The sequence below is a fragment of the Notothenia rossii genome (assembly GCF_949606895.1).
Source record: "Notothenia rossii genome assembly, chromosome: 2".
NCBI classification, from domain to species: Eukaryota; Metazoa; Chordata; class Actinopteri; order Perciformes; family Nototheniidae; genus Notothenia; species Notothenia rossii.
Window position 1 is genome coordinate 81355477 of NC_136904.1, and position 25710 is coordinate 81381186.

Here is a 25710-nt window from a genome sequence, read left to right on the forward strand (position 1 = left end):
TGTACTAGGAGTCTAGTACTAGGAGCAGTGGCTACTGTACAGCGCCCGGGGAGCAATGGGAGTGAGGGGGGTGGGGGGTGTCCGGTGCCTTGCTCAAGGGCACCACGGCAGGGCAGGGCATATCTTATCAAATAAGATATCCTGCCTAGATAATGGTTGTTTTAAAACATGTTTTAACACCCAGCCTTTAGGGTTGTTATCTCTCTTTATACATACATATTAATGGATGAGAAATAGGTGTCATAAACAGAATGACAAAAATGTCCAAAGGCGCTCTCTTGTTGGTGGCCCACTAGGACAGATTCACTCTTTAATGTGTATCATTAAAGGTTCATAACACTATGATGCCATGGGCGGCTTGTGTATGTGTGACAGTGCATCAGCACAGACAAGTGTTAGAGAATAGGAACTGCATTTGACCAGGTAGCCTACAGTTAGGCCAATTATGCGATGTTGTTTTTTACATTTGTTACCATAATTGTAGGGATGTTGTATAGATGTTTATTATACAAGCAAATTCAGCAGGGTTACCTTCAGTAGAATATTTTGTCTTGAGTGTGGCAACGGGAAAGGGAAAATAGGGCTCATATTCACTGGCACAAAAATCCCACCGTATAGGCCTAATGTGTGTCCTACTATACTACCGGATTTTGAGGCCCTGTCGAAATCTAACTTTTAACAAAAATGTACTTACAAGATTAAACTAATTTAATTTAATTGTCAAAAAGCAATATTTTTTAACAGATATACTGCAGTGCACAGGGAAAGGGCTGAACAGGAAGTTATTAGGAGCCCAGCAACACGATTTACCTCCTGGACCCCCATGCAGCTCAATCATGGCATCAACACAGGTATATTCTCCAAATCAGTCTTTAGTTGAAACGTGACTCAGTTGATGCTAAAGAAGCAGATTGTGTACTACTGCCATCTAGTGGATTGTTCCAAAAAAGGAAGATATCTTCTCTGAGCTTATGATGCTAACACATACAATCATTCACAGCCTGTCAACTCCACAAAGAGTCAGCGCCTCACACTAAATTGCCTTCAGAAATAACCAATTCCTCCTAGGGTAAAACATTTTAACCGGATGTGGCAAGTGCCCAGTGTGTTAAGCATTAGAAAATCATTCAAATGTGTTATCTATTTTCAACTGTGGACAAGCACTGTGTTTAGCATATTTAGATTACAGGTCTTAACACACATGCAGAAATCTATTCTTAATGCTCTAAAATACTCTGTCTTGTTTTCTTCTAATACTTCCCTCAGAATGTAATTGAAGCAGAGTATTGACCAAATAAATCACAAGCAATGATTACCTCCCACATTCATCCGCAGAAACCCATGGTTCCAGTGAGATAGCAATCTCACAAGCATCCCTGCACACATATTGCTAATTATATTCACTCTCAAACTCTACACTGCACAGTAGAGTGATTCTTGGAATGTGTTTCAGCTGATCAAGATCATCGTTTATAATTCATATGAACTACATTCAATAAAATCAGAAATCCATTAATCGTCCCACGAGTCCACGACTTTTTAACGTTCTATTAAAAGTATAAAAGCAAGTATCTAAAACCAAACACAACACTATTTTGGGAGGTTTTCTAAAAGCTCACAAAAATGCCCTGTGTGAGTCAAACATTTATTCTGACATCCTTCATGGTGAGTGGATGTAAAATCTCAAGGCTGAACTTATGCCACTGAGAAATGACACAACGGGAAGTCTGATGTGAATCTGCTAGTCTTACTCCAAACCTCGCCATCACCAAATAAGTGGATCAAACGCAAAGCCGCCCTCTTATCATCACTTCCCCTGTCTGTTCTGTAGACTCTGGTATCTGATGATTCCTTATCGTGGCCATACAGTGCTGGTTCACATGTCATGTTATCACACAGGTCCCTTCCCCAGGGCTCCCACAGGAAGGGTATGTTCCCAAGGCACTACATGCCAAGGATCTCAACCGCCTACGGTGAGGAAAAAATGCAGTGTGGTCAAAAGAGACTGTGAGTTTAGGCAAGGTCTGTTAAAAGTGTCTGTCATGAGGGTCTCATAAGATTCAACAAAAGGGAGCCAATGGTTTTAGTTCAAGTTGCCATTTCTGCTTTAAAAAAGTGTTACAATTAGTTTAAACTACACCGACCCAGTTACCTTCAAACTGGTAATGTCATTCAGAGTATAACAAGATGCAGCATTACACAGATTCTATTGAGAGAATATGCCTCTTTGTCCCAATATAAGCTCTTACGTTAAATGTTTAAAGGTTGCTCACTAACAATCACTGTGATATAGTATACATTATGGTACATATGGTAAATAATCTCATTTTCAGATCAATAATTGTAGTTTGCAATGTATTGTTTGAAAGGGTTATTGATTTTTACACTGGCTGGATTTCAAGAATCACATACAAGAGCTTGAATATGTATTGAATATGTATATATTTTTTTATGGTGGGTCATTTGCATTTGTTTTGAAAACTTGATTACCTTATATATACACTGACATTTGTGATGTATATTTCTAATTGAACAGCTGGTCTTGCTTAAATAGACACACCCACGCACAAATAACGGAATGTTGATATACGGTCTCTGTTGTATGCTTCACTTTTTTTGTGGATGTTTGGGGAAATTAACTTTCAATTAGTGTTTATTACAAACCAGGAGGAGGAAGAGTAGGAAGCTCTTAGTCAGAGTGCGTGGGAGGTGTAGGGGGGAGAGGGGGAGGGGGGCGAGCAGGGACTCCAGACGCGCGGATTTCATAATTCAGCATGGTGACGCGCTGGGGACCTGCCGCAGCTGACAGAAGGTGCTGCTCCTGCGATCACTTTGGACTTGTAGCAGATGTAAATTATCTTCTTTAATCACAAACCGAGAAGCTTAAGGAGCAATGTCCGCCCAAGGATTGTTAAGCAGTGTTTTCTCATGCTCGCTAAGCCCCAAAACTATTTCGAAGCGGAGACTGAGGCAGACCAGGAGCTTGGACCCGGCATTGATGAGACATTATGGGACCGAAGCTGAGGAGACATCGCCTAAGGTCAGTGACCGGAGAGGACTGTTGTTGATCACCGTAAATGTCAGGCACCATCCAGAAAGCCAGTGTTACCTAAAAAAGTTATACTCTTGTTTATCCTCGGGTCCCAGGCAGGGATGATAGACTTTATTTGTGTTGAAATATCGTGACGATGCTTATGGCTGTAATGAATGCAATACAGTTTTAAATATGCATATATTAGAGAAAGAATCTCTGAACTTTGCTCAAATTCGATGTAGATTTGTCCCCACTTTTGAACTTATTTTCATATTGTATTCGTTACATTGTAGGCTAGAGCAGTTCCTTGAGCTTTGTAGAAATGCTGTATCCAGATTCCGGAAGTGGCTAGAATTCTCTAAAGGATGATGTAGCCAAGCAGGATTGTCTGCGCTTCCATTTAATCTTAAACACATTTTCAAACATTTTGACTGTTCTTTTTTTTCATGCAATTATTATTATTTTATTTAAATAAATGAAAAGCTTCATTGTGGGTAATTTCCTTCCCACAATTGCAACATAACCAGGTCCATGACTAGTTCATGACAAACAAATAAACGTCATACGTGACCAGTGTACGATGGCTTTGTAGCTGCATCACTGAACAACAAAAGTGACTCAACTCATTTCTTTCAAATGTCAGCAGAAGCCTTTGCTTGTGCCAACTTGTTAATGTTACAAGAGGTGCTTTTGGAAAAGTCTGTCACAGTTGGCAAGCGGCCAGTTAGGCCTAACTCAAATTTGAACTTCTTAGAGTATTGGGAAAAAAAGTGTGTAAAAAGCTGTGGGAATTTATTTTGTCCTGTGCAATACAGCTTCTGGCTCGACAAAAGAACAAACGTGGCAAACAGCAATCTGATACAATTATGCGCAATTAGGCTATTTTTTACTTGCTTTTTTGATTATCACATATAAAAAGAAAAGCAAAAGCTTTCTAGATGTATTCATGTATTTATTTATTTGTAGCCTCAGAGATGAATGTATGATATCCACAAAGCAGAGTCAATGTGGTGTACACAGTTTTTGGTATAGCAGCCTTTCTATATTATCAAAGTAAAAAAATGACCTGTTGCTGCATATAAGGGCTTGGACACATTAAAGAATAGTAATGTCCATAGTGCAGTATTCAATCTCATTGAAGACGGAAAATGCATTAACATATATTTTAAATATATTACCATAGCATTTGTGTCACTTATTTTGTTAATAAAGATACACATTTTTTACATGTATGGTACTTGCAGTGTCACATGTTCATAATGTAAGAAAGCTGTGCTAGTTGGTTCTCATGGTAACACTGTTTGTTTAGTATAATGGGAATGTATTCGACTTGACATTATAATAGGCTTGTAATGAATACCAGGTATCTGGTCTGTCTTACAGTCATCAACAAGACACCCAGATCCTACAGCCAGAGCCCTTAAAAATGTAATCACAGTAAATCTGAAAGAAGCTGATTAATATTGTAGACAGCTCAGTGTCACAGAGAACATTTAATATGATTTATTACTTTGGGGAGTGCTTGTTTGCTACCTACACTTTATGCCGAGAGAGCTACACTACAGCCAAGTTTTTGCCAAGCGTTAAAATGGAAAATGTTAACTCTAATGCGGATAAAAACCTCAGAAACATTGACAAAGACACAAATAACTTGAGGGGGTATTTGTAGATAGTACAGCTCTACTACAGTATTTCTAAAGCACCAACATGCCATTGAGAACAACTCTAGCCAGTTGAGCTAAGGTCTGGGGTCTGAGGTCTTTCCTTAAATATCATTGACCACGCTGTTGGCTTAAACTGACAGAAAGAGAGACTTTCTGTAGTGAAACTCCAAGTCTGTAATGAAAGTCACATTTTCTGGGTGTGCAAACATCTAGCCAGCAGTTCATTGAGGGACAGTAGTATCCAAGATACCGTGCAACAACATTAGTGAAGTCAGTCTGACAATTATTCCCCCTTTGCAGAAAACACTACTGCACCTCCGCCCAATAACAGCCCCATGTCTGCAAGACTCTCCTTTTATGAGATACAGTCTACTAGATGTCTTGTAAATCAGGTTGTCCATGCCTCTTGTAAAAGAACAAGTTACTGTAGTTAGTTTCTTGAATACCATCCAGAGTACAGTATGGTATATTTATTGTGCTTAGCAAAGAGTATATCACAAAGGCAACTTCAGCTTATTTAGAAGACATAACTGGTGCCAGGGCGTTCTAAAGACGAGTGCACAACGAATCAACTGTTGCAATGTGTTTGGTCAAAGTATAATAAAGATTTGTTTTCTAGCCTAGGAAATGTTCTGTTATAAGACTGTATTTAATTTAAATGATCACCAACCCATTACTTATTATGGCAGGATCCTGGCATTAAAACTGCCCCTTGTTTAGAAAGGAGTGTCAGAGTGGTATTTTTGATCTATGTTAAAAGTGCCTTTGTATTTTCCATAGGTTTGTATCTCTGTGTTCTCTAATAGAGGCGTACTCACCCGGGGTCTCAGTAGTCTGAGCTGAGATTGAAAGCAGAGACATCTGGTTTACGTGAAGAAGGCCTCAACCATTATTTCTCACAGTAGAGCAGCATGACCTGATCCTTGGCTACGGTCCCTCAGGCACATATTTCTTCCAACAGGAGACTGTCCGTTTGCATGGCATGGAACTAAACCGGATGGCTTTAGACTGCAGTGCCATAGCATCCAGGGTCTGATGAGAGGGCAAAAAAACTGTAGGTTAGATGTAGGAATAGGTGGTGGTTTCATAGCAATTTAATCAAAGAGCTTCTTGTAAGTCAAAGGGTAATAAGCGCCTCAATAGCTGCCACTGAAAAATCCACTCAGTTTACATGATAATCTGTGGAGTATAGGCGCTTTGTTCATGTTTAATAGGGGGATCCGGTTCATTTCCTTCACCAGTTGCTAGTGTATGGATCATATAAACAGATTATGGTATGAACAGTCTTGGGAATATTTTTAATTGGGCAACATGTTTGTCTTTACCCTTTGTTTCCTGTTCCGTCACACACAATAATGCAATTGGTAATTCAATAAGAAACATGTGTTCACCAGAGAACATTTTTTTGGGCAATTCAACAGGCTGCATTTTGGGAGAGAAAATAATGTAGATCACCACACAGTTTTAGGAGAGCAGATCATACTTTTTTTTTGGTTTGAAGAAAATTATTGAAACAGACAAACAACCTCAATACTGTATTTAAGGTTAATGTAGGCCTTTTCCAGGCAAAAAGCAACATTATCTGTTATCCAATGATCTGTAGTGATCTTCTGTTTACATCTACCTGCCCATAAGAGAGTCATTAACTGTTTAATATGACTGGTGGATCATTTCTCTGATCCACATAAGTGCCCTGCATCAGTTACAGTCAAATGTGGCTTTATTTGTGCTGATGTTTTTTTCATTTTGGGCTCTTATTAGACAAGCTGGTTATAAAGAGCTTTTGGAAGATATTGCATTTTTGTTATCTCCCTCACTCAAGAAGACCTAGCATTCTAACAGTGTTTCAATCTCGTTTTATTTTACATTGTGTTTGTTGGGTGTGTGATTGTATTGTGTAATTTGATAAAATGCACAACTCTTTAGAAAATGTTTTATTGAAGCTTAACAGCCTTAACAGCCAGATCAAATATGCAAATAAATATATCTCAACTTGCTCAGGTTTCTCTTGGGGACCCAGTTAATTGCAGCAACGTCTAAAGCCTTCAGAGGGAGCCATTCATACTGTTGCAGTAATGAGACCAAATGAGGATACTAATCACTGGGACAAAGATTAAGGCTTAACAGATAGCACCCAAGAACATTTTGTATTAAACTCAATTCTTACTATAGCAATTGTGAGTATTATAAAATGTACAATACTATTCTGTCCCATAAGCTTTAGTTTTAACATTGAATATAGTATATCACTTCAACATTTTGTGTGTTTAACATTTAATTTCACAGTTTTTAACTGCGCTTTACTATACTGGGGTTTGTTTATTCTGAACGGCTATACCATAACATTGATGATCAATGCAGCTTGACATTAACATTTTGAATGCTATTAAACTTGTATTTTGAAATGTCTATAGGCATTTTAGCTTTATTATATTACACATTTGAAAAAACACATGGATATGTCCAATGGCTCCTTGAAATGATTTGATGATGCAGAGAAAGAAAAGTTTGAGAGTAAACTGCTGTTGGAGTGTTTAGAAGGAATGTCATCTGCATTCCCCAGCGCACCATGCAGGAGAGATGGCCTGCAGGAGAATGTGCTTAATGGACACTCTACAAAGCCACTTAAATCTCACCAAAAAAACATTTTAACTGGGTTAAATGATAAAGGAAAGATAAATTAAAATCCGGCATATTTTCCAAAAATGTCAGATTCGGAGACTCAGACACAGTAATAGTAAGTATCAATAGTAAGTTTAAAAAACGTAGACACTGACTCAAAGTGTATGTATTTTGTCTTTCAGTGTGCTCTCTAACATTTTGAAACAAAACCTATGCCAATGCAACTAGGGATATATTTCAAAGGACTAAGTGATTTTCCAAAAACATTGGACATGTAGAATTTGATTGCCGTTTTGACTACTTCTTGGGAATAAATCTAATTGTAGTCAACGTGATGGAAATGTAATCCTTTCCACAGGTTGATGCAGCTGCTGGTCTGCTTGCAATATATGTTATGATGTGTGATAATATGATATTAAGAGTCCAAGCTGCACCTGTCCCAGCTGCTGTGCAAAGTGTTCTCATGTGCAACTGATATTGATTTAAACTAATGGTATTATAATTATATTAATAACATTTTGATGTATTTGTCTTTTTCAATTGACCTTGTGTTAAGACCATGAGAAATTATGTGCTCTCATCTGTGTTCAAATCTCTAACATTTATACTTATGTTATGGTATAAATTAACTCACCATTAGAGACTTCATTATGGAGCTTTAATGTTTTCATATTAGCAAACACACCGTTAACTCTGAAGGCATTGACTATTTCTATTCCTATCATCCCTTTTTAAATAGTTTGTTTTTGTTTTACATACTTCTTCCTGTTTATCATCACCCTGCATTGCATTAACAACCTCATTCCAGGAAGCATACACCACTTAAAGCTAATCCAGAGTAGAAAAGAACAGAAATGTCCAAACAAAGTTGTAAAATTGTCTTTAGTCTTACCTCACACATAATTAAAAACAATTCTAAAGAAATGTCATCTGATATTGTTCAAGTACAGGTGTTTTAAAACATCAGAGGGAGGTAATTGAACGTCATTGTTGGGGGATGACTGCCAGTATGGCTTCCCTGTGTTACAAACAGTTAAAATATTCAACATTTTAATGTGTTCAATATTTGTTTTCTTTGTCTCTTGTAAATATCTTACATAACTATGTTGCAAATTGCAATACAGTAGGCCTATAGCAACTTTAGGTAAAGTCAATTAAATGTGATTTGCGCATAAATGTGGCTTGTTCCCCAGGGCAACAGTGGCTGAGACTCATGGGTATTGTAGTTTTTATAATAAAACCGGGAGAATTAGTTTCCATTCAACTTTTGTTGAGTGAACGTGTAAACTGCCAGACGCTATAATGTTGCTACCAAAATCACCACCATGTGCTACTTCCTTTCGATACAGTACATTAGTTGTGGAATTACTGAGCTCTAGCTAAACGGGATGTCTTGCCTACCCAAGCTACAGGTCCAAAATATCCTCTGCAGTTAACGTCCACAGACGGGCTTTTTTGTTATCTTTTGACCTGATTAAGAGTAGGCTACTGACCCGTCCCGTTGAGCCAATCCATCAATCAGCGGTAATGTTATTCATTTCGGACTGCGTCTGTCACAGCGAAGTAAGTCAGTAGCTGAACTCATTACTCTTTTAACTACACGCTTTCTGAGCTCCAGGCTATGAGTGCTGATGTGGCGTCTGGTTTTAGTGGTGGTCTGCAAGTCTAGGGATGACTTATCCTCCGTGGCGACCTGAGTCTCTGTAATGGAGAATCCCATTCTCCAGCGAAGCAACACCAAACTTGTGAGTAGTTTTTGTTTTCGGGGTGTTTCAGTAACTTGGCAGTTTTTAAGATGTATCATTTGGTGTCTCTAATAGGTTTCCGGGTATCACAAATAGTTTACAAAAGTGGAGCAAATAGTTACGGGTAGACGTAAACATAATGGCTTGTCAACATAGTGTTTGGAAAGAGGTGTGGACATTAATTCATATCTTTCTAGTCCGTCTATTTCTCTTTAAACTCCCTCCTAGTCAGCTCACGAATATTCTGTGTTTCTGCAGAGTACTCACCCCTCTCCACTCACTTTACCCACTCCTCCGCATGTAGTCTATGTGCCATCCTTAATAAGTCTACTTTGGTAGTTGTTGTTATTAGTCCAGTCCTACAAAAACATTTTATACTATGACCCTGATAGCAAAGAAAATATAGTAGACATTTGTATACAGTCTTGATTGTACATTAGATCACAATTGCAGTATTTATTTAGGATTAGAGGATGTTATTGTTGGAGTTTTGGTGTTTAATTCGTCATTACAAGCTTTCACCCTAATGTTATATGGTTTTGCCAACATTGTAAAGGCACGACTATTAAAATGTCTGCAATCGAAAGCATATTAAACATTTCCAAACTTTGAATTCATAGCTTACTGTTGTGTAGGGGCTTTTGTGGAAATCTTCTCCAACTATGTCTCCATTGAACGGCTTTTCTGAGCACTGAGGAATATTGTCAGATCACTGGATTTAGTTCAAGTGTGGTTGATTAGTGTAATCTGATTTGTCAATCCCGCTTTATTGTATGAACTACTTTGCACATTTCCTCTCATTGTATTCCAGGGAGCTCTAACAAAAGAGTTGGGTTTCAACAAGGCCTTACATTAAAATTAGGGGAGGCCAAGGATAAACATCCACAAAACATTTCAGTAGGTATGGTTACTTCATTGCTGGATTTTTGTAACAGTATGGAAATCATGAATACAACGAGCAAAGGAACATTAGGAATTCAGAAACAGGCAATTTTAAGATTATTTCTGTTCAGATGGCATGCTATGTTGTAGAAAGGCAGCTGGGACAAATCTGATATTTTCTTTTAGGTTTCAAAAGTACTTGCTACATCAATAGTAATCAAGATCTCAGTGCAAAAATAAATTGTAACTTCTAGCATTTGACTGCTCTTGTACCAACTGATATCAGCTGTTTTTAGTGTGTCTTTTTACCACTGTGACAAGTATAAATAACTTATTGAAAGTAAAGCATATAAGGATATAGCTGTGTTGATTTGTTGATCCATTTTCTTGACAGTTGTACCAAAGTCATTGTGCACTAAACATCATGTCTTGACATGACACATTCTCAAAACTGTGTTTATGAAATAGCTAAAGGGTTGTTGCATTAATATGATGTCCACAATAGTTGGCAACACTTAAAAGACGTAGTTACATTTGAAATGACTTCACTGTCAGAGAAAAACCTGTGGTAACACGGCTCACCCATCATCAGATAAGGACATTTCCACTCCCATATAGTCACACTAGAGGAATGTCTGAAAAAATATGTGTAACTATGACTGTATTTTGCAATTGCACTTGTTCCGGAATTTCATAAAATTGCAAGACAAATGGGGACAAAGCGTAAACACAGTTACTGTTGCGTAATCATATTAATGGCTGCAGATAATGCTTACTTTTGCTTTTTTGTGACCACTGACTTTGTATAGTAAACGAATGGCCAAAGAAAATTGTCATTTCAAATTGTTTTGCTCACTTATACTGCACTTTGTCAAACTGTGTGTGTAATAGCATGCTACTTTAGCACAGTCCCTTATTCTGATTTAATAAGAGTTAGCCACTTTAGTGTAAGCCTTATCCTGATAATGAGTTACTACGCCTCTTTGGAGCATGGCTCATATGATTGGCTTGACCGTCCTTGATCAAAGCTCTCTAATCTCCAGCATGGAGATGCTCGAAGGTGGAGGATTTCAGACCAGAGTATTTGCCCTTTCATTACCACAGAAATACATCTTCAGAATGCCTCATCTGTAGCAATGTTTACCAACGAAGTTTGTTTTATATAATGTTTTTTATCTAGATTGATTATAAATTATTCAGAAATCAGTGGAGTGTGCTCCCTGATTATATTCATGCCATGCACTTTATTGAGTCGAGCAGGAGCAGAATTAAGATGAGGTAATTGTACATTGAAGAGTAAAGTGTGTTTGCATTATTTATAAGCATATCTTTCCGACTTGTAAAATAGGATAATCTACATAATCAGTTTTCCTGCTGCTTTCTCTAGACAACCTGCCCAATTGGTGCTAACATAAATCCTGCTGGATAGTGTTACTACTGTTAAAAAGTCAAAGTGAAATAGCACAAATACTATGTGCTAATCGAGAAAGTTGTACGATCTAGTCCTATGTGAAAACAAACAGTTATTACAGTGTCACTTTCTCATATGAAACAAAAGATGATTTACGATGTCATGGCTTTCAGCTGGCAAGTGAAGCCGAGGTGTCGGTTCATACAAACAGAGAGGGTGGGATTGCTTGTGCACTTAAAAAGGTGACAGCATTGATAAATGTACTGTATCTGATGATGTGATGTGTGTGCATGTGTGTGTGTCCTCAGGGTGACTTCACCTGGAACAGGGTGTCAGGGTGTAGTGTTGGCCTGAAGCCAGTCCCTCTGCAAAGCCTCTCAGAGTTGGAGAGGGTTCACCTAAAGGACGTGGCGTTCAGGCGACTGCTTCGGGATCGCGACCTTGGCTGCCACATCACTATCCCTAAATGTAATCAAACATACACACACACTTAAGCATTCTCGTAATCACCATACTGCTGTTCTATCAGCAGTGTGTTACTGCTTACTTTTCGAACAATATGGCATTGTTAAAGGCAATGCATGTTTCAAAAACATGTTGTACACCTGTGTTAGGGTTTAGCATTCAAACACCAGTCTGGACAATTATTTAGCAGTCAGTTTGCATTCAGCTCTTTTGTGCTGAGTAATCATCTGGTTTACTTTATTTACCTGTGAAACCTCTCCCTCTCTTCAGATGGCCACAAGCACAAGAGGTCACTAAGGCTGAAGTTGGATGCACTATCTAAGGAAAAGAGCAGAGACAAAGGTAATGTGGGATGGACTGAGCAAACTCCTTAATGTAGGGAGAGTTGTAGTGCTCTCCTTTGCAAAGTATCTTTAGATGAGTTTCGAACAAACTCAGTTGTATTTTTGTTAGACTTTCCAAACCAGCACAGATAAACAATTCTTTTTTTTAGCTCCGTGTGAGAGCCAGTGAGTCCTTTCAGTTTATTCTCCTCTAGTTTCTAATCTAGTCAGCCTCTGACACTTGAAAGACCCTCTTTGATCCGATTGGCTGAAGCTGTAAGGACCCGCTGAAGCAGACATGTTCAGCTGTTTATACCCGTGAAGCACTGACTGATTAGAATCTACAGTACGGTAGAAAAAAGTCTCAGAGGGAACTGTGATCTTCCACCACCGCACTGCCTCGCCCGCTGCAACAATCTGGCAGCAAACTGATGTTCTGTGTCAGCCAGGCAGTCCAGGGAAATAACAAAAACAATCTTAAGTGGTGGCTCATTCATTACAGCCCATCCTCCAGCAGGGCCAGCCCCCTCTTTCCTCTTCTCCCCTTTTGTTTACAAAGGCCCTTCAGAAAGTATGTACTCTCTCACTCTGAATATTGACTGTGTGTTCAGTACAGAATACTGCAGGCATTTCAGTTGTCCTATTGGTTTTAAACAACATTTAGCAAAGATCAATGTTGGATATAAAGAATACGCAAACACAAGGTGCTTAGTACAGAAAGTATAAGCTTCAAGGTTTAACATAGTCCCTGACCCTGACACAGCATGATTTAATTCAACACCCCCCAGTTGACTTGGAGCTAACAAGACAAACTTTAAAGTCTAACTGTCTTACCCTTCCCCCTCACACAGAGAATTCGCCCCAGGCGTTGGGCATACCGTTGTCTCAGGTCATATCCAACGACCGATCACACAAGCGACGGCACGATGCCCCGCGGGAGGAGCACAGTGACCCTTCTGAATTGATGCTATCTTTCCTCCACCTTAACTCCAGCCTAAAAAGGGGAAACAGGGATATCTCCAGCAGCAATTCGTCCCTCAGCTCTACTTCTGAGACCCCTATTGAATCACCTCTGCTCAGCACGCCAGACGCAGCCCCCCGGACACGCAGGAGGGTAGGTCGATAAACCCAACACGCTTCAGGAAGTCTGTCTGATTACACTTGCACAGTTCTCTGGGAATATGTGACCTTTTTGGATATTCACTCAATGGTTATCTTTGGACTGACAATTTATCATAACTGTCACTGTATGATAGTTTCCCATCTGCTTGACAGGGCGGAGTATCTGTGGATTGCATCACTGATCTAGATGATAACCAGTCTCGGCTCTTGGAGGCCCTTCAGCTCTCTCTGCCAGCGGAGCAAGGCGGCAGAAGTAAAAAGCACCACGACAAGAAGCTCAGCCTCAACCCTATCTACAGACAGGTGCCCAGGGTGGTGGATCTCTGCTGCCAGCATCTGGAGAAATACGGTACACATTTTCAAGTTGAAAAGTCAAATTCTTTAAAGAATGATGCAAATAGTGTGTCATATACAGTATGCTTTTGAAATGTCACGCTGTCCCTGTTGAAACTTATGAGTCAGTAACTCATGTGTTCATTACTTTTGTGAATCATACCATTTGAATGCAGAATATTAACCACATAATTGGCAGTCTAAAAGCATCCTTCTCTTTTCTTACAGGCCTACAGACGGTGGGAATTTTCCGCGTCGGGAGTTCAAAGAAGAGAGTACGACAGGTACAATGTCAGCTGGTTAGCTTCAGCACATCTGCACTTAAATACATTGATCTGACTATGAGCTAAATTCTTTGTTGTAATAATTGTCACGATATTTAATGCAGCTTCGCAAGGAGTTTGACCAGGGTTGGGAGGTACGGTTGGACGAGGAGCACAGTGTCCATGTTGTAGCTGCGTTGCTGAAAGAGTTCCTCAGAGACATGCCTGACCCACTGCTAACACGGGAACTTTACACAGCATTCATCAACACAATGTGTGAGTAGCACATACTGTATGCTCAAGCAAAAAATAACAACTAGTCACCACACTTGGTTAGAATGGTTGGTCAAATATTATTTAAAAAATGGACTATTCATGACAATGATGTGGCCTTTTTTTTTATTGCAGTGCTGGATTGTTCAGACCAAGAGAGTGCCATCCAGCTGCTGATTTTTCTGCTGCCTCCCTGTAACAGCGACACGCTGCAGCGCCTCCTCTGCTTGTTGTCTACTGTGGCTGCACATGCTGAACACCGCCGTGAGAATGACGGACAGGAGGTAAAGAAACTGTTCACGCCCTAGTTTAAGGCAGCATGAAAACAAGTGCACACACCAGATTATTTCGGGCCTAACAAGATGAGATTTGCATGCAGGCAAATGAGAACAAGACAAGGTGTCGATATGTTGCCATTGTTTTGAGATGAACAGCTTGGAGCAACTCTATTGGCAGTATTTCACATATGTTGACTGTTTTTATTTCACACCAGCATGTACAAAAAACTCTTATGAGAAAATGAGCAGCTATCACTGAAAACATAAATAAACAGTTTACAAGTTTAATGTTATTGTGATGAATCCCAGCAGCCATCTGAAGGCAGTAAGGCAGATGCTTGTTACACCTGCAGCCTCTAATTTGAATCAAGCGATGTGCCAAAGTGCAGCGCATTATGCATGATGATCCATTGTGGGTATCAGGATTAAATGATGTACAACCAACATTAACCACGCTTCGCTAACACAGTGTTTCTACATACATCATACTGTTCACTCGTAATTTATTCCCCCGGTTTATGATTTGCAAACAACAACAAGTGTAAGGAAAGCATAACATATTGGGAAACAGTTATTTCAGCATAAATATTTACAACTACAGAACAGAACAGTATTTTTTCCTACTCGATGCAGACATTCTGGACCTTTTCTTTCTTCTAATGATCATCTTTCCATATTATTCTTGCTTTTCTAATGGTCACAATGGAGATTAATTGTTTCCCAGGGATATACAGCAGCTTGCTCTTGGCCTCGGTCCTAGAGCATCCATACTGTAACAGTGAAGCAGAGGTCTGCTGGTTTATTTGAACAAAAGAAGGCCAGCCTTATTGATGGTGGCAGGGGCTGTGTTCGGGGCACATTCCCAACATGTGCAGGGTGCCAAGGAGAGTTTGCCTATCTACAAAAAAGACTCTTAAAATGCCATAATTACTCTTGCGAGAGTTTTCATTACTGTGCTTGATCCACATGGGTCGATTAAAAGAACATTTAAGGTCATTTAGCTCCATTTATGACTTTTATATTAATACTTAGAGTTTAGAAAACATGTATTGTAACTGCAGGGGTCAAATATCGTTAAATGCAGATAATACCTCTGTTGGGACTTTGTTTACTAACAAATCTGCTGTAAAAGACTTCAATTTATATTGTATAATTAACATACTTAAATTATACCATGTGGCAAAGGCACTGGAATTCTTCCATTATTGTGGCTGTAGTCGTGTCATCCACTAAATGAAAACATAAAGTCATAATGTCCCAACAAATAAAATCTGTCCTTTCTTTAGATCACCGGAAACAAGATGACATCACTCAACTTAGCAACCATCTTCGGACCCAATCTCCTTCACAAGCAAAAAAACTCAGACAAAGAGTTTGCTGTCCAGAGTTTTGCCCGCGCAGAAGAGAGCACATCCATCATCGGTGTGGTCCAAAAGATGATCAATACATATGAGACACTGTTTATGGTAAGTTATCCTTACTTTCATTTCAATTGTTGAATACAGAACAGGGCTTAATCACACCATGATCTTAGGTCTCCTCGTAGGGGTGATTGTTAAGTTTAATAGAGTGTACTAACATAATGAAATGTAAACATTAACTCTATAGGTTGTGAAGGACCTATTAAACAAAGCGGTGTCACAGCAATACAGAATATAATGCAATTAGCTGTCTCCCCTGAGCTGTGTGAAATTTAAGATCAATGAATACTATTTTGTGTTCATGTAAAAAAAAAGGAAAGCCTCACTGTCACTTCAGCCTCTGTTTTGTTTGAAGAGGGGCAAGATCTTCCTCTGCATAATGTTTTCAACTTTTTATGCAGATGCATGAATTCAAGTAAAATGATCTGTTAAGGAAGCCAGGGGGCAAAACAAAGCTCATCCGACATTAGCTCTGTGTCATTAGTTCTGCTTTTCTAAACTGCTGTTAATTACGTGTAGCCTATTGCACCATGGAAAGTATGTAAATATAGGCATCATAACATTGTTGGTGTAATGCTGTTATTTGTTCAGTGTATACAGCGCCTCTGGAGAAGTTTAAACTATGTCGTTGTTTGGATTTACTTGAAGTGTGAATAATTATTAAGGCACAGTGGAATTAATGTATAATAGAAGGCACTTTGTTGCTGAATCTCTTTGTGTGGAGCTTCAGTGTAACTGGGTTTTAATTCTCCCAGGTTCCTGCTGACCTGCAGAACGAGGTGCTGATAAGTGTGCAAGAAACGGATCCTGATGTAGTGGATTACTTACTGCGGAGGAAGGCCTCTCAGTACTCGTGAGTTTCCACCTAATTGTGTGTGTGTGCCGTCCAAATGATTAAAATGAGTATGCTCTCTTTAGTCGCATGCATTGTACTTATACCCTTCATTTTGTTCTTTGTTTCAGCGAGCCAGGTCTTCTTAGAGAGTCTTTCTCTCTGACTGACAGGTGCTTATCCAATGACTCCATCAAAGCGTCGAGTGGAGAGGTGTCTCCCTATGACAACAACTCCCCTGTCCTGTCAGACCGACTGCTGTGTAAATACCCAGAAGGCAGCAGTCCACCCACAGAGAGGATCCCCAGACTCTCTGGGCAGTGCAAACGCTTCAGCTGTTCTAAAGAGGGATCCGGCACCACTTCTCCTACGCTTTCTACTGATAAAGGTGACTACTTCAATATTATCAAAAGGAATACTTTGACATATTTTGCTGAGATTGAGATTCATGTCAAGAACTATATCCATCTCAATAATAAATAAATAATGGTTTTAAAGATAACAATACTTTTTAAAAGTTCAATACCTCTTGTGTGTGGAATGATGTAAGACCTTTTATGAAGCCTTCTGAAACATTTAGTTCCCATAATGCTTTTACCTTGCCTTTGTGAGAGACAGATGAGATACAGTATGTAGTTGATGAATGCTTCTAATAATATGTTATCTACTTCCTTTTATAAATTGTACCTTATCTTTTATTAAGGTGGCAATATTCTTAAATTGCACTTTTACTGGAGTAGTAGATAATCATTTATATTTGTAATATGGTGAGGAAAAACCTTAGTATCATGTTTAGGCTATTTCAAACAGCTAATCAGACCTGGTTACATTGTCTAGGGAAGGGGAACAGAAGCTTGTCTTTAAAAATGGAGTATAATTTATTATTTATTTTTGTTCTATTTAAACAAAAGTAAATAATCCTCTTGACACTTTTGTCCCTGTTAGAGGCCTCATCTGATAATTTCTGGGACACCTGGCATGAACTGTTCAGCAAGAAGTTTACTGGCCATCAAACCACTGGTAATGAAGTCCTGCTTACATGCTGCAGATGGTCTTCAGATATGTAATGAATGCTGGATGTTAATGAAGGCTTTCTCACAGGCTCCCTCGGAGACGCTTCGGATAGCGAGTCGTATGGATCTTCAGAGGGGCTGAGCAGTCACCAAGGTAACAACAAGCTGCCTGTCAGACCAGCACCAACCTCATTGGGCGTGCTGGAAATCAGGCCACACCTCCCGGTGACTCGCAGCAGCAGCAGCGGTCCTCATGACCAGAGAGAACACAGACAACCTCAATCACCATTACATCAGGGACTGAGCAGCCAATCAGGAGCCCTCAGCTCAGACAACTTAGCAGAAAGGACAGGACGCCCTGCATGTTCATTTTTAAAGGTCAGGACGGATGGTTTGTCTCCGCCTCACTACTCTGGAAAGCTGAGGGAGACGCATATTTCTTACTCCACACCCTCCCTCTTCACATATAAGCCTGACCCCCAGACCCCTCTGCTGCAGAGCCCTGCCCCCCAGACTGTAGACACTGCAGCTGCCTCTGGGCCTGGACTAGAAAATGGCCCTGGCACACCAAACTGGCAGACGGAGAGGTGGCATATATGGCATATTCTGTCAAAAGAAAATGAAGATGCACTGCCTGAAACCTTGGTGTAACGCCCCCCTTGACTATGTTGAATTATAGTGAATACAACTTGACATTAAAGGGGTCATTCTCCTGTCGCTGAAAAACTACTCTCTGCCTGTATAAGCAGTATTATGTTTTTGATCACAAATACAGTGATGGAATTTTACACCAAACACTCTCTTAGATGTGATGTCTTTCTGCAGGAGTGTTTAGCTGTATACATATTCATTTGAATGTGTATTTATGATATAAATGGTCCTTTCTGTACATATATTTGTTTGCAGTTTATGTGCTGTAGTCATTAACACAGATCATTTGCAACATAACCATCAAAAGCTTTTATTTAGACTTGAATGTCATCATTAGACTTGAATTATATTGTTGCTAAGGTCATGAATGTTTTTAAAGTGGAATGTAAAAATGGAGATGTTGTTATAATGCTATACATTTGTAGTACTTTGATATGTACTGAAGCCACTGCTTGAACAGTTTTGTTACAGGCTCCAAATATAATCTACTGACATGTTGAAATGCTGCAGGCTGCGTCCATATTACCTCCTATGTATGTATCTAATCTCACCCTTTGTATACATATTTATCCTTGCACCTTTAGGGGGGCCATTGTGTAAATAACAGTACATAGATTTAATTCTAAAGGATTAGTTTGTGCCATTACTTATAACTTTAGCCAATTTTAAGCATGTTGTTGTCTATTGTTTGGATTTGTATTAATACTCTATTTTTAAAATGGCCAAAGTTTACACAGGAAGATAATTGCAAGCAAAGTGGAAAATGAATGTAAAACTCAACAGGGTTCATGATGGGCTCTTATTAGGGGCCATGCTTTCTGGTGCTATGTAAGAATATAATTTGTTCCTTTCCCCTTCAAATTCATTTAGGAATTAGCATGAAGTTCAAATTAAATGGGAACCAAATGATGTCTAAACTCCAACTTAATTATCTCTAAACTCCAGAAACCTTAACAGGCCACAGGGGGGCAGTAGAAGACCAGGAGATGGCTTTCTGTTTCCTTCATTACACATTGAACCATTATTAGTTTAGAAAAACACCTTTACAGACCATTATAGGGATGATGGAGATTTATTGCCACCATTGAAGGGAACATATTATTTTAACAACAGTATTTTGTCTTTTGGTGAATAACTGATCTTAGCTGAGAAGAAAACAGTAACATTTACAACTAAATACACTTTAAAGTACTTACATTGCTATAAGTAACCACAATAAGTGTACAATTATGTTGGAAACCGCCACCATGGTCTTGTAAAGAATCCAGATAGTATTTAAAGTTGAACCATCCTTTAGTTGCCTTAAAGTAATGGAAATGAGGTTACTGAAGTTATGTAATTTAATAGATTGCCTTGTGCATTTGTGATACTGTTATGTTTGGACAATAAACATCATCGCACTGATAATAAACTCTTCCCTTCTTAAGTGAAGCCTGGGGGTTTCCTCAACACTAAGATGTGGTTAAACTTTCTCTGCCATATCTGTCTCTGCAGCTGTGTGATCCAAGCTGCATTTGGCCTCCACACAATCCCATTCAGACCAAAGAAACAGAACAGGATGTCTGGATGTGTTTTACACAGCATTGTCTACACTTCTTGCATCTGCACCGCAAATGTCTTAACCATCAGGCCAAGCATTAGAGGAAAAAGAAAACCGCCCGGAGTTGCTTTTGTTTAAATGTATTTGTGACTGTCCTCCCCAAAGCTAACAATCAAGATGAAGTCTTTAATTTCACATCTTATCTTTGCAGCACTGATGGATGTAAGTTGATCCTTTGGCAGAGAGCTGCAGCTGTTTCCCGGCAGGGGGTCCTTCCTGTCTGAGTCTGCTCACTGGCATCAGGAGCAGCTGCAGGGAGGACGGAGGAAGGTCACAACCAAAATGAGGCTGAATGTCCAGAAACAAGAGAGCCCTGCCCATGGTGATCAAGGTCGGCTGATACACACAGCTCTACAAAGGAAAAATAGAGCTCAGTGGGGCTCATTAACCCTCATCACTCCAGCATATCTATGATACAAGGACAGAAAAATCGCTTCAAGAAATAACCATCATATCAAAACATTATAAGTTATATAATTAATATATCAAAAATAGCTTTATTATTTTAGGTGGGCTGTAGTTCATTTGCATATTGTGTAGAGAGAGCAAACAGGGAAATTATCTGCTGCATCTTTTCTGTGTCCTCCTAAATGATTTGCACAACCTCTGATAATGTGTGATATTTGTAATTACTGTAGGACCCATGGCATCATTAACTTGATAAATATTTTCTTCTATTAAAAACTGCACCGGTGAATTAGGTGCTTTTGACTGGGGTCCCCAAGCAGCCCAATTCTTTGGTATACTTTTCTGGGAATTAAAAAAAACATGTAATAATAGAGAGGAGCTTGTGTACAATATGTACAGTTGTATTCAGGGTGTTCTGGCACAAAACACTCTGAAAGAAAATCCTATAAAGCCAGTTATTTTAGATCTCAAATACGTATGTGCTGCTCTATACTGACTGTTTTCAATAGCTTGCCTATGGTGTACCTTTGAATCAAATACAATTATTGCTATCAATTACTGTTGCATAAGAGTTATGTCTGTGTGCTGTATTTACTATTTTCTGCCGATTTTTTTATTTCTGAGTCCACCACTGTACCTGGAAAGGCAATTCCAAAGCCTATAATGAGGAACAGCACAAGACAATTATATGTCAATAATTGGTGAACACAATGCGAACATCACTAGAATGGAAAGATATGCAATACAATAGACAGCAGACTGTTCATGAATGCAAGAGTGACACACAACCCAAATGTCAATAACCGTGGCTTATAGGCGTCATGGTCATCATGAAGAATAAGAAATGTTCACGGTTAAAGGATTAGCAGTGATTGCATTAAGACTCTCCGCTTAGTCCAAACACTTCATAAACAGAATGTGAACTTTTAGATGCCAAGCGTTGCACTGATAAGACAAGTTTAAGCAAGTTTGTGCAATTTTCGACTGGATTTGGATTCTGAGCAACACTTCACTCTCTTTTTTAAATGGGGTGTTTGAAGAGGTTCTTTTTTAGTTTTGGATTTGTTCATTTAAATGTCATTCCAATCTTTCCCAATTTTCTTTTTAATTATGTATTCATCTGTTTAGGCCTGTGTACTGAGAAATGTTTGCTTCTCTTGCTCTCTTGTTTTCCATCTCACTGAAGCAACCCAAGAGCTGTCTATAATATGCAGCAACATCTCATTTTATTCACCCCATCTGCTCTGCCTCATACTCCAACTGGGATGCATTTGATAAATGTTTCCTATTTTGAAACAAAGCTCTCATTGTACCTAAAAAAAGGTTACAACACATGTTGGAGTGTGTTCAAATGATCAGTATCATCATGGACATAAGCTATAAATCACAGTATGGTTGAGCTGTCTGTATCACCAGCTTTTAGAGTGCATGTGTTTTCCCCTTCTCTCTTTGAGTCCACATGATACATTACAGTAACTCAGTTGGGGTGGAGGCTGTGTATCTGGGGGGGACAGGGGATCAAGTTGGATCAACTTCAATATGTCAGTGTTTTGGCAGGCAGGGCAGTGAATAATACACTGTTCAAATTTTGTTGGCCGAAAAGCCACCAAAAGGCGGTTTTCTGCAGGATTCAAACTTTTGCAACAAACTGAGAATGATGTGTCTGAAACCACTCCCATGCAACATCAGGAATTACAGGATCCAGATGTTTTCTTCCAACTCTGGTTGTTAGCCAGCTTGCTTTATGGGGCGGATATGAACACATACCGATTCTATCTGGTAATATTATTTGTGTTGTTTTTGTCACCTGGCAAACATTCTGAGATATCGGTGAAATATGTGTGAGAAAATGTGAGGGCTAATGATGCAAATATAAATTCCTGTGCAACTCTTTGTTGTGTTAATATCTTTAAGCAAATATGCAAAAATAAACACCTGAACTTGCATAATATAAGCTAACATTGAGAGAAAATATTCAAGTTGTTCAGTTCTTTGAGAGAAACTCAGCAAGCTGCTTTTGTTCAAATTCCATGTAATTCCCCTATGTATGCTGATAGCAATAGAAGCTGCAGCTCAGACACTGTAGAAGACACCTACAGTATAGCATTAAATCAAGCTTCAAACATGTAATCATGTTTTCTGTGCTTCAAAGAAATTGCCAGTAGTTAATAATTAAGTAGAGGCTCGAACTACGTAATTATCAAAGAGTGACTTCAAAAATGAAACACTTCTAAGCCTTAAAATGCAAACACGTAAATACTTTGGCAATATGGTTGTGTTCCCGTGAGAGAAGAAAAGCTTTAATCAGTACCTGTACCATTTCACACTGTTGTCCCGAGCAGCAGTTCTCTTTGAACCTTTTCCCCACTGTATCCCCAGTTTCCTGCGGGCAGCGTTTTCCTTCTAGCTATCTCGGTGTTGCCTTTATTCCCTTTGGGTTTATATTCAGATATGCTTTCAGAAACAGGCTGATTCCCATAACGTGCTGTCTCTTTTTTCTCCTACTGTAGTTTTGTTGTCCTACCCCACTGTCCACACAACAAACACAAATGCTGCTGAAATCCTTTAATTGAAGCCATCCTTTTCTTTAGAAGTTCATTGAAAGGTTATAGGAGCACATGATTTAAAGGCTGTCTTTCCTTTATCAAATTTGAGCTGTTATTGAGTGGCTGTTAAAGAAGACTGACTTTTCAGTGTCACGGAGAGTTCAAGTTTGAAGGCAACTTGTTAATATCGCTCTATTCACAGAGAAGGTCAAACCTGAGAGCAGAATGGTGAATAATATGAGTGCACACAGCTTTGAGGGATTAACACAAGAATCAGAAAGTGTTTTGGTTTATTGATTTCATCATTATTTGAAATTGAAAGGATTTCTGGCACAAAAAAGCATGAAATTAGTTGTAACATAATTGACTATTGTCTTCTGGATCTTTTTGAAGCTTTGTTTTTGTCTCAGTTTGTTCCCAGTAGGCCACCCTGCTGACAGTATTCAGTCTCTGTAGCCGCAGCGGCACATTCGTTGTGATCTTGAAAACAAATGATAAGAAAATGTTCCATTATTTCATCAATCTCAGAGCGACAACCTCAATTCTATATACCGTCATGTGGAAACCTTGTCTGGAGGAGCCCTTAATCATTTCCTCCTAAACCTTTCAGTCATCTGACTAATGATCAGACGTCTGCTTAGGTTGATGTTTGGAGTAAGCTTTGCTGGAAATGTGCTGATGTCATCAAACTCCATATGAATCACACTGCAAAGGTGTAATCATCCAACCATAACAGGTGTGTAAAAAGTCCCTCTAACCCCCCCACTTGTTTTTCCTTTGCGGTAGGCAGAGCCAGGCAGGCATATTGAAAGCTGTTGCAAAGTCCAACAACACAACAGGCAGACTGCCTTTGGATGCTATTTTCCCTAGAATAATTTAATCTGTATGAAAGTTCAAGATATAATTCAAACTCCTCCTTAATTAGTTGAATGAAACAATGGGAGAAAGAGGGAACATTGGAGGTTTGTGTTATATACACAAGGCAAGTTTATTTATATAGCACCTTTCAACACAAGGCATTTCAAAGTGCTTTACAAAAAAAAAAGACATTAAGAAACACATTATAACATGGCATTTAAAAACATTCATTTAAAAGCAAAGCATGAATAACAAAAGGTAGATGAATTAAAGTTACAGTGCAGTGTGCCATACACACATCTGAAATGTTTAGGTCTGCATTGCTAACTTTTTTGCAGATATAGTTTTTCTATGACCTCGCTTTTTTTCTACTTTATTTTTTAACTTATCCTTTAGTTATTCCAAGTTCATGCTAAAAGAACCCCCCTTTGGAAAATGATAATCTGACCCCATGGTACCTTTTAGTTTTTGCCGAAACTATTCCTCTTTTTTAACCATTCAGCTCACAGGATGCCCCCAACGCTGGGTTAATGTTGAACCAAACTGTTGCCCGATTCAGTGGTTTGGTTTGTCTTGGGGCAGGATTCAGCTGCCCAGTGTGGGGACATTGGCCATAATTGCTACCAGAATAGTTCACTCCACGTTCTGTCATCCGGTTGATGTTTCAAGCCTTCAGCCACAGCAGAAACACAACAAAACATCGGCCACATTAAGAAGGATTCCTGTTCTGCGACTGGGGCAAAAAAGGTGATCGGTGCCAGAACCTGTCAGTGATTTTTATTTCATGAACAACCCACCAAGAAGTACCTTTGTGTTTGGGAGAAAAGGTTACTTTACCTCACAATGCTGGACTATAGACTTACCTCCACACATTCAGCAGCATTTCTCACTCAAGTGCTGGTCAGGGACATCACACAATAAACATATGAGACCACATTGTGTGGGAGTTCAGTAGTTTATCTTTGGTGTTTCCTCGCCTGCTTTCATGTAACAAAATCAATAGAGAATGTCTAGCGGTTTTGTTTTAGTTTTTCTGGTGAATCATCCTTTCAAAGGAGTTCTCACAAATCGTTCGCCCAAATTCATTGTTTATCTCCTTCACTATTCTCTCTTTTCTTTTTAATAAAGTCGCTTTGTTTATTTCATAACCTTTTCTAATCCATTTTTCAGTGAGTGTGTCCTGACTATTGCCTGACCTCATAAGCTTTCTGCCCCCGTAAACACATCAATTTGAAGCGGTTAACTGTTAGATAGCATCTTTTTTGCAAGATGTGATCATATAGTCGGCAAATTGTATTTTATTAGGAGTTTTAAAAAGAGAATTCCTCCCTGTAAGAGAAATGCTTGGTAACCTTGACTTTGTTTGTTTTTTCACTTGAGGGATGTACACCTGTTCCCCAAATTTGATCTCATTATTGCAAGTGTGGAATTGTTTTCCCTCCGTCTCATCCATCTCACAGGATGAATTCTCATTAGAGTGGAGAAAACCAATTCTCTTTTGCGATATTTTTTTTCATTGCTGCCGTCTGCCTGCTGGCTGCTGGGGATCCTTGAGTTTGATCCTTATTTCTCAACACCTGGAAACTCAATGGAGCCGCCTGTGGTGACGAAGAAAAAAGCCTTTTATCCTTATTATCTGCCGGTGACTTACATTGTATCAGTACCAGGTCCAGACACTCATTTTCACCCATTGCATTCTCCTCTCCTACAAGAACCACTTATTATCACCACCATTGCCAGTTCTACTGATTCAAAAAGAAATGCAACTTTCTGGAGTATTTTAATGGTAACGCACGGAGATAATGAATGTCTTCCTTAGTTTATTATTCCACCCAATGCCAGCCTGTTCATGGGTTAAGTAATCTCTGGAGCTTGCATTGCTCCTGTGTGAACCTGTAGAGCAGATGAGAAGCAGAGTGTATGTCAGTGAGGTATGTGTGTCTACACACCCTGATGAAGGGGAGTG

General features: G+C 39.2%; 1 protein-coding gene across 4 annotated transcripts; it reads left to right on the plus strand.

The window, feature by feature from the left end:
• The first annotated feature begins 2816 nt into the window (after positions 1-2816).
• LOC307028216 (rho GTPase-activating protein 6) lies at positions 2817-19243 on the plus strand. 4 transcript variants are annotated; one of them, XM_079663052.1, is made up of 14 exons: positions 8607-8883; positions 8971-9065; positions 11667-11826; positions 12094-12165; positions 12998-13260; positions 13422-13617; positions 13830-13885; positions 13990-14140; positions 14273-14421; positions 15702-15881; positions 16592-16689; positions 16800-17056; positions 17614-17688; positions 17770-19243. In XM_079663052.1, exons 2-14 carry the CDS (start codon positions 9027-9029, stop codon positions 18330-18332), a joined length of 2259 nt encoding a protein of 752 aa, XP_079519178.1. In that variant the 5' UTR covers positions 8607-8883; positions 8971-9026; the 3' UTR covers positions 18333-19243. The 4 variants fall into 4 exon arrangements, with proteins under 4 accessions (XP_079519175.1, XP_079519176.1, XP_079519178.1 ...); XM_079663049.1 differs by lacking the exons at positions 8607-8883; positions 8971-9065 and adding an exon at positions 2817-3040; XM_079663051.1 differs by having other exon boundaries at positions 8607-9065.
• Positions 19244-25710: the final 6467 nt, after the last annotated feature.

Bases quoted from the DNA above. Each gene is read 5' to 3' on its own strand.
- LOC307028216 (XM_079663049.1), top strand. From the start codon at position 2,894: ATGTCCGCCCAAGGATTGTTAAGCAGTGTTTTCTCATGCTCGCTAAGC. The intron at 3,041-11,666 runs GTCAGTGACCGG...GTGTGTCCTCAG, and splicing joins CTGAGGAGACATCGCCTAAG to GGTGACTTCACCTGGAACAG. The intron at 17,057-17,613 runs GTGACTACTTCA...TGTCCCTGTTAG, and splicing joins TACGCTTTCTACTGATAAAG to AGGCCTCATCTGATAATTTC.